This window comes from Leucoraja erinacea, chromosome 5, assembly GCF_028641065.1.
Source record: "Leucoraja erinacea ecotype New England chromosome 5, Leri_hhj_1, whole genome shotgun sequence".
Taxonomy (NCBI): Eukaryota; Metazoa; Chordata; class Chondrichthyes; order Rajiformes; family Rajidae; genus Leucoraja; species Leucoraja erinaceus.
This window is the reverse complement of record NC_073381.1, coordinates 68,227,642-68,237,232: the sequence shown is the minus strand read 5'-3', so window position 1 is coordinate 68,237,232 and position 9,591 is coordinate 68,227,642. Positions and strand designations below refer to the sequence as shown.

The window sequence follows — 9,591 nt, the reverse complement described above, 5'->3', positions numbered from 1 at the left end:
TATTCATAGTTATAGGAACAGAATTAGACCTTTCGGTCTTTTATTTTGGAAAATCTAAGGTGCAATATACTTAAAACCAAGTTGTAGATATTTTTTGTGGACATGCGTATGTATCTTATCGAGGTTGGACAGAAAACCTGGATCTCCTCCTCTAGCACGTTCAGTCTCAGGATTATCGCAGTGGTCGGAAAGGCAGCCGCTCGCCACTTTTCTTTTTAAGTTAGTCATTAAATGGTGGCTTTGCCAGCGCATCTCACACAGGAAGACGCATTCGATGAAAGATGCATACAAAGGGAAGATGCCTAAGGAAATGAAGGAGAAGGCCTAAAATTATATTGATAGGTTAAAATAAGAGGAGAGGGGTGAGATGTGTATAAAGTTGCGATTTACAACTGCATGATCTCTCAATGCTGTAGTTTCGCAACAAGTACCTGAAAATGCACCGCCACAATCACTGAAGCCACCTCTTTCAGAACCCTCGGGTGCAGTCCATCCAGTCCAGGTGATCTATCCACTTTCAGCTTTTCATGCATCTTCTCCTCAGTAATAGCCAGTCTACTTATGCCCTGTCCCACTTAGGAAACCTGAACGGAAACTTCTGATGACCTTGCGCCCCACCCAAGGTTTCCATGAGTCGCCAGAGGTTTTGGTCACTCGCCTGGAAAGCCTCGACCGAAGCGTGAGCTGCATCTACTGACCAAAGATCCTACAGGATCTCTACCATAATATGTAAAAATGTCACCGTTACCGTGTCGGGTTTTTGAGGAGATGTGAATCACATATGAAAAGACACACACACTCAAATACATCCACATCCAAGATCAGAGTTTTATGAATTGTATGATGGTCACTACCTCCTCGTGGTTCCTTTACCTTAAGCTCCCTAATCAAATTTGGTTCAACACTAAATCCAGAATTGTCTTTTCTCTGGTGGGCTCCACGACAACTGCTCTAAGGAAACCATCTCCTAGGCACTCTATAAATTCCCTCTCTTGGGATCCAGTACCAACCTGATTTTCCCAGTCTACCTGCATATTGAAATCCCCCATGACCACTGTAACATTACCTTTTTTACATGCCGATTGTATCACGATGTAATTTGTACCCCAATATCCTGGCTACTGCTCAGGGGCCTGCAAATAACTCCCATCAGCATGATGGAAAAAATTACGCACAGTGTTCTATTAATGCAAAGTGCCAGGCATTATCTCCAGAGAACATAGACAGGTGACATTTCAGGTCAGGACCCTTCTTCAGATGTACTGAGGATAGAAACATAGAAAATAGGTGCCGGAGTAGGCCATTAAGCCCTTCGAGCCTGCCCCGCCATTCAATATGATTGTGGCTGATCATCCAACTCAGTAGCCTGTACCTATCTTCTCTCCATACCCCCTGATACCTTTGGCCACAAGGGCCACATCTAACTCCCTCTTAAATATAGTCAATGAACTGGCCTCAACTACCTTCTGTGGCAGAGAATTCCACAGATTCACCACTCGTGTGTGAAAAATGTTTTTCTCATCTCGGTCCTAAAAGATTTCCCCCTTATCCTTAAACTGTGACCCCGTGTTCTGGACTTCCCCAACATCGGGAACAATCATCCTGCATCTAGCCTGTCCAACCCCTTAAGAATTTTGTAAGTTTCTATAAGATCCCCCTCAATCTTCTAAATTCTAGCGAGTACAAGCCGAGTCTATCCAATCTTTCTTCATATGAAAGTCCTGCCATCCCAGGATGATGGAGTTCTGCTTTCTGCATAATATTGCACTTGTATTCACGTTGATTAGATGTTTTCAGCTCTACAAAATAACAAAGGAAATTAAACACGCGTCTTAAATAAAATTAAAAAAAGATGTGTAAACTGTCCCTTGTGTTAATAGGAATCTGATACCATTTAGATTCAGATTCAGATTCAATTTTAATTGTCATTGTCAGTGTACAGTACAGAGACAACGATTTGAATAAAAAATAATAAGTGTCCGGGGGGGGGGGTGGTGATTGGCAGTCACCGAGGTACGTTGTTGAGTAGAGTGACAGCCGCCGGAAAGAAGCTGTTCCTCGACCTGCTGGTTCGGCAACGGAGAGACCTGTAGCGCCTCCCTGATGGTAGGAGGGTAAACAGTCCATGGTTGGGGTGAGAGCAGTCCTAGGCGATGCTGAGCGCCCTCCGCAGACAGCGCTTGCTTTGGACAGACTCAATGGAGGGGAGCGTGGAACCGGTGATGCGTTGGGCAATTTTCACCACCCTCTGCAATGCCTTCCGGTCGGAGACAGCAGTTGCCATACCATACTGTGATGTAGTTGGTAAGGATGCTCTCGATGGTGCAGCGGTAGAAGTTCACCAGGATCTGAGGAGACAGATGGACCTTCTTCAGTCTCCTCAGGAAGAAGAGACGCTGATGAGCCTTCTTGAGGTGGAAGCTAAGCAAACATGCATTGTTACGTTTCCACTAGCCTGATCCTTATGGAAGAATAAAGACGCCTTCAATTGTTCAACACATTTTCCATGAGAAGCCAGGGTATATGGGATGGCTTCTCTGAGCACCACTTAGAAATTTGCATTAGATCCCCCTCATTGTCTCACCAAGGACATTCCCACACTCCCACCTCAATTTCCCTACAGTCCAGCAGGAGGTAAACTGAGTCGTTTACAGTCATAAACACTCTGGGACTTAAACCTAACCCCACCCACAAGCAAAACCAGCTCAGAATCTACTTTGGGTTAAAACTGATTCCTTCCTACGCTTCACAGTGTCTAAGTTGAGTTAAGAAAGGGAGCAAGATATTTTATCTGTCCTTTATAAAAATGAGCATAATAATGAGATAGATTTTAACAGAATATCTCATAACATTACCATTATGTAATACTGTAACCTTCGTGTGTTTTCCCAAATATGGTTATTCTCCTGGACAAGGTGAAAACCTCTGATGGAATGGGGTCTTGTTAACTATTTAATGCTTAAGCAACCAGATGATTCCCTGATTAGCATCATGCATTCTGAATGGTATATCAACATAAACCAATTGAGAAACAAACAGTCTCTCAGTTACATAAGGGTTATGTCCATAACTGTGCATTGTGATTTTTCAATGTTAGAAATGAGCGATCACCCACAAAACTAAGAATAAAAACCTAAGAAAGTTTAATTAAAAAACGTGAGAAATATTGGACCCTTCCAATAAACAATAGAGAATAGGTGCAGGAGTAGACCATTGGGCCCTTCGAGCCAGCACCGCCATTCAATGTGATCATTATTTGATCATCCCCAATCAGTACCCCGTTCCTGCCTTCTCCCCACATCCCCTGACTCCACTATTTTTTAAGAGCCCTATCTAGCTCTCTCTTGAAAGCATCCAGAAAACCTGCCTCCACCGCCCGCTGAGGCAGAGAATTCCACACTCACCACTCTCTGTGAAAAAGTTTCCTCCTCTCTGCTGAAAAATGCCCGCGAGTAAAAAAAGGTTGCCGTGGAAAAAATCCATATTTTTTTACTCGTAGGTTTAGTTGAAGTAGGTCGTAGTAAGTCAGCATGTTACTCGTAAGTATTTGAGGGTAGTCGAAGGTAATCAAAGGTAATAAAAGGTAGTCGTAGATAGTCTTCAACATAGTCGAAGGGAGGTCGAAGGAGATCGAAGGAGGTCTTCTTCACTCTCCACTTTTCGGTGTCCAATTTTCCCGAAACTAGTCGAAGCTAGTCTTCAAGGACTTCATAGTCGAAGGAGGTCGAAGCAAATCTTCTGCATAGTCAAAGGAGGTCTTCAACATGACACTTTTTCAAACTTTCCTAAACTCTTCTAAACTCGTCAATTAGGTTCCCACAGTGGGACAGCCCCTTCAGGAAGGCACAAGCCATTCAATCTTCCTTACAAATGGTTACAAGTGATAACTGGAGAGTAGCCCTTTTGTCTTATTCATAGACAAATCTGTGTAAAGTCAGATATCTGTAAATCAGGTCTTGCGTAATCCAGGAAACCCATATGTTATCTGCTGAGATGATAATTAATAACAAAGAAACCTCAACATCAATAAAAACCAAAACACACCAGGATTTGGGAGAAAACAGTACAAAGATAATTTCACCATCTAGTATCCTCGATATTTATATGTGCAAAATATTTACTTGGAGATTATTTTAAATATATATTTTTTTAAATTTCTTGCAACTAATCAGTACTTTACAACCAAAGTGAAGTCGTGCATGTGCTGTAAATCTGAAGTAAAAATAAAATGCCTGTAATAGTAAGTCAGGCAGCATCTGTGGAGAGGGTTAAAATTTCATATGAATGATCTGTAATCAGCCCATGAAAAGTAGTGTTCTAAGATTTGGAGATAGGGGGCAGGGTTAGAAACACTAAATGTGAACCAGGTATGAAGTTATGGACATTCAACGATTACATGGTGCCAAGAGAAAAAGAGAAAAATATGTATAACAAAATACTCATCAAGTGGTGGGAATGGGAAAAAAAAACCATTACCTGAAATTATTAAAGGAAAATAAAGTGGATGATGGAAAATTGAAATCATATTGAAAATAATGGCAAATACCCATTACTGACATTGGTAATCTCAACAACTGAGTCCAGAAGGCTGTAATGTGTAAGATGAAGTGTTATTCTAATGCTTACCTTCAACTTAGGTTGTAGTAGGCCTATGGCAAAGAGATCAGAGTGAGAGTTTGATAGAGAATTGAAGTCACTCGTGTGTAAAAGCTTGGGTTACAATTGCAAAATGCATGATTGTGTTCCAGTGGAGAGACTGCACTGAGTAACAAATTCAACTCGAAAAAGTGCATATGAATCACTGATTCACTGAATGTTTGATACCTTAGAATGTGGGAAGGGAGGAGGTTTAAAAGGTAAGTAATATATCTCCTGTGATTGCAATGGAAAGGGTCTGAAGTCCCACATATATCAGAGTAGGTGAGGATGGCAGTTCTCTTCCCTCCCAAGAGTAGGGAAGGTTCTCCTTGACCTCACTTTCCATCACGTCAGCCTCAACATTCAATGGACCGTTTTCTTCTATTTCAGACATTTCTAACATTGTGCTTTGCTAGGGCTACACGTGCGAGTTTAAACTAAATAGTGGGGGGGGGGTGAGGGATTGACAAATTGGGAGTATAAAGATAGAGTTGAAGAGGGTGACTACAGGAAAAATTACAAAAGATTCTCGAACTAATGGGAAGGAAAGCTGGAGAAGGGACAACAGAGTTAGGTCAGGGCCAGTTGCGAGCGGTGCGAGGGGGGAAGTGAATACGGAGGTCAAAGTGCTGTTTATGAATGTGCGAAGTATAAGGAATAAAGTGGTCGAGCTTGAGGCTCAGTTAGAAACTGGCAAGTATGATGTTGTGGGAATTACTGAGACATGGCTGCAAGAGGGCCGGGGCTGGGAACTGAATATTCAAGGGTATACCTCCTATCGAAAAGACAGACAGGTGGGCAGAGGGGGGTGGGGTTGCCCTGTTGGTGAGGAATGAAATTTAGTCCCTTGCAAGGGGTGACATTGAAACAGGAGATGTGGAGTCAGTATGGATAGAACTAAGGAATTTCAAGGGTAAAAAAGACCCTAATGGGACTAATCTACAAGCCCCCAAACAGTAGACTGGACATAGGGCGCAAGTTGAATCAGGAGTTAAAATTGGCATGTAGAAAAAGCAATGCTGTGGTTGTTATGGGAGATTTCAACATGCAGGTAGACTGGGAAAATCAGGTTGATACTGGACCCCAAGAAAGGGACTTTGGAGAGTGCCTTTGTGATGGATTTTTAGATCAGCTTGTTTTGGAGCCTACCAGGGAGAAGGCAATTCTGGATTTAGTGTTATGTAATGAACCGGATTTGATAAAGGACCTCGAGATTAATGAGCCATTAGGAGGCAGTGACCATAACATGGTCAGGTTTAATCTACAATTGGAGAGGGAGAAGGGTAGATCAGTTCATTCCTAGGATGAAGAAAGATTCCAAGAGGAGAAAGGGACGACCATGGCTGACAAGGGATGTCAGGGACAGTATAAAAATTAAAGCGAAGAAGTACAACGTAGCAAAGATGAGCGGGGTAAGCAAGAGGATTGGGTAATGTTTAAAGAAAACACCATAAGATAACCAAAAAGACAATACATTGATAAGGTCCCACGTAGGATATTAGTGGGCAAAATTAGGGCACATGCTATTGGGGCTAGAGTGCTGACATGGATAGAAAATTGGTTGGCAGACAGGAAACAAAGTAGGGATTAACGGGTCCCGTTCAGAATGGCAGGCAGTGGCCAGTGGGGTACCGCAAGGCTCGGTGCTGATACCGCAGCTATTTACAATATACATCAATGATTTGGATGAAGGGATTCAAAGTAACATTAGCAAATTTGCAGATGACACAAAGCTGGGTGGCAGTGTGAGCTGTGAGGAGGATGCTATGAGAGTGCAGGGTGACTTGGACAGGTTGGGGGAATGGGCAGATGCATGGCAGATTAAGTTTAATGCGGATAAATGCGAGGTTATCCACTTTGATAGCAAAAACAGGAAGGCAGATTACTATCTAAATGGTGTCAAGTTGGGTAAAGGCGAAGTACAACGGGATCTGGGGGTCCTTGTACATCAGTCTATGAAAGTAAGCATGCAGGTACAGCAGGCAGTGAAGAAAGTGAGTGGCATGTTGGCCTTTATAACAAGAGGAATCGAATATAGGAGCAAAGAGGTCTTTCTGCAGTTGTACAGAGCCCCAGTGAGACCACACCTGGAGTGTTGTGTGCAGTTTTGGACCCCCAATTTGAGGACACACATTCTTGCTATTGAGGGAGTGCAGCGTAGGTTTACAAGGTTATATCCCGGGATGGCAGGACTGTCATATACTGAGAGAATGGAGCAGCTGGGCTTGTACACTCTGGAGTTTAGAAGGATGAGAGGGTATCTCATTGAATCATATAAGATTTTTAAGGGCTTGGATACGCTAGAGGCAGGAAACATGTTCCCGATGTTGGGGGAGTCCAGAACTAGGGGCCACAGTTTAAGAATAAGGAGTAAGACATTTAGAACGTAGACGAGGAAACACTTTTTCTCACAGAGTGTGGTGAGTCTGTGGAATTCTCTGCCTCAGAGGGCGGTGGAGGCGTGTTCTCTGGATGCTTTCAAGAGAGAGCTAGATAGGGCTCTTAAATATAGCGGAATCAGGGGATATGGGGAGAAGGCAGGAAAGGGGTACTGATTGGGGATGATCAGCCATGATCACATTGAATGGCGGTGCTGGCTCGCAGGGCCTAATGGCCTACTCCTGCACCTATTGTCTATTGTCTATATGGGAAGGGAATGAATATCGGAAGAGAAGGAGGAGTGAATCAAAACATCCTGGACCAAGTGGTAACCAACTTGATGACCTATCTGATCTTTTGTTGCCGCATAATCTATGATTCCCTTGTAGGGGAAAAAAAAGTGTGGCTGCCTGGAAGAGAGAATTCCACAGATTCACAATTATCTGAAAGGGTAGACAAAAATTCTGGAGAAACTCAGCGGGTGAGGCAGCATCTATGGACCGAAGAAAATAGGCAACGTTTCGGGTCGAGACCCTTCTTCAGACTAATGTGAGGATGGGGGGAGAGGGGGGCGGGAAGAAAAAAGGAAGAGGCGGAGACAGTGGACTGAGGGAGAGTTGAGAAGGGGAGGAGAAAGCAGGGATTACCTGAAATGAGAGAAGTCAATGTTCATACCGCTGGGGTGCGAACTGCCCAAGCAAAATATGAGGTGCTGCTCCTCCAATTTACAGTGGTCCTCACACTGGCTGTGGAGCCTCCTCCCACGTCTCACAGGGAGAACGTGCAAACTTCACATAGACAAAAAAATTATATTCACAAAAAGAAAGCATTAGATAAATGAACATTTACTATGTTTTGAAATCATTTACATTTCTTTAAATTACCGCAAGGTGGGAATAACAATGCTCCAGCAGAAAGATCAGTCATTCAGTTTATGGAAGAACAACTTCTTTATTTCTAGTGAAGTTTATAATTTCCAGTTATTTACCTCCAATTGTAATGATATCAGAACATGATGTAAAGTTCCTTTAAAATTAGAATGTTCAAATTGAAAAGCCATTGCATACTCCCGCTGAAGTCTGCTTAAAATGCAAATTTATGCTCAGGATTCCAGACAAATGCTCAATAAATTCTCAAAGAATCTAGTATAAGATCAAACAAGAACATACATACATTTTAATCAAAAATACGTACTGCTAAAAAGGCAATTATAGTGTATTTAAAATAATGATATTTACTGGAGACGAACTAATATTCAATTCCAAAACCATTTCTCCAAGCTGGAGAGGGATTTATGTTCTTTGTGTTGCTGGATATTTTCACAGACGGAGCATACATGTTCACTCCAGAAACGAGTTATTCTCACTTCATAGTATTTTCTCCATTTGAAGTAGCTCATGTACAAATTTTCATTACCATCCAGCATGTGAAGGTAATCAGCAAGCTCTTTGGGTGAGAGAAAATCATCCACGTGAATGAAGGAATTGGCTGGAATGTAATTTTCATAGTTTTCCCTGGATGGGCCCAGGACCACAGGAACACTACCCGCAAGCAGAGCATTGTAGAGCTTTTCAGTTATGTAATCTTTATGTATCGAGTTTTCAAAGGCAAGGTAGAACTTGCAAGTTGATATCGTTGGGATCAAGTCGTCATCACTCAGGCGATGCCAGAGGAATCGACCGTATATGATAATTTTCACATATTTGCGGAGCATGTAGTAATATTTCACTCTAGGATGTTCATAGTCCCAGTTGCTGATGATCCAACATACCAAGACATTTTTGCTTGGCATTTTAAAATCTAATGGAACTTTGCTCTTTGTCAAAGATCCATAAGGCACTTGGATATCGGAATCCTGTCGATAAGATAAGGTCAAGTTGAAGAGTTGATTGAGTCCGTACCTTTTTGAAGTGTGAGTAGGCGATTCCAGATTCATCCAAACCCATTTTTGGAAAGGTGGCCGTGGTTCTAAGGGGAGGTTGGCCAAATCCCTTCTGATGTCCTCGTGATGGAAAAGGACAGCATGAGATTTGTTATACAGTTTCCGATCTGCAGTTAAATAACAATCTTCAATGTTGAACTCTAATTTGCAAGAACTGAGCTCAAATGGCTGACCAAAAGGCCACAGCCAAATAAGCACAATGGTTTCATTCTTCGAAGGACTAGAAAGATTAATGTCGACAACTGTTGTGGGTCCATATATCCAGCTATGCAATGGCTTCATGTACAGCAAGAGCAAAGTTGATAAACAGCCCAAAATGATAATGGAATGCAAAAAAATGCGCAATATCCTTTTATTCAGTACTGTTATCATTTTGTGTTCTGTGAAAATAAAACAAAATGTGGAGAATCACAATCATAGCTTCTTGGCTTTTAAATAACAACAAGGTCCTCAACTCCCACACAAACAAAAAGTTTATTCAATTTATTCACATAACATGGGCATTGCCAGTAAGGCAGACAATTGGTTAACCTAGATAGACACAAAATGCTGGATTAACTCAGACGGTCTAGAGAATGATCTCAATCCGAAACATCACCTATTCCTTTTCTCTAGAGATGCTGCCTGATACA

The 9,591-nt window shown here is 42.2% G+C and overlaps 1 protein-coding gene across 1 annotated transcript; it reads right to left on the bottom strand.

The window, feature by feature from the left end:
• Window positions 1–7,995: 7,995 nt before the first annotated feature.
• On the bottom strand, window positions 7,996–9,385 carry LOC129697369 (4-galactosyl-N-acetylglucosaminide 3-alpha-L-fucosyltransferase 9-like). The gene has a single exon (XM_055635842.1). The coding sequence runs from the start codon at window positions 9,329–9,331 to the stop codon at window positions 8,273–8,275; it is 1,059 nt and encodes a 352-aa protein (XP_055491817.1). The 5' UTR covers window positions 9,332–9,385; the 3' UTR covers window positions 7,996–8,272.
• Window positions 9,386–9,591: the final 206 nt, after the last annotated feature.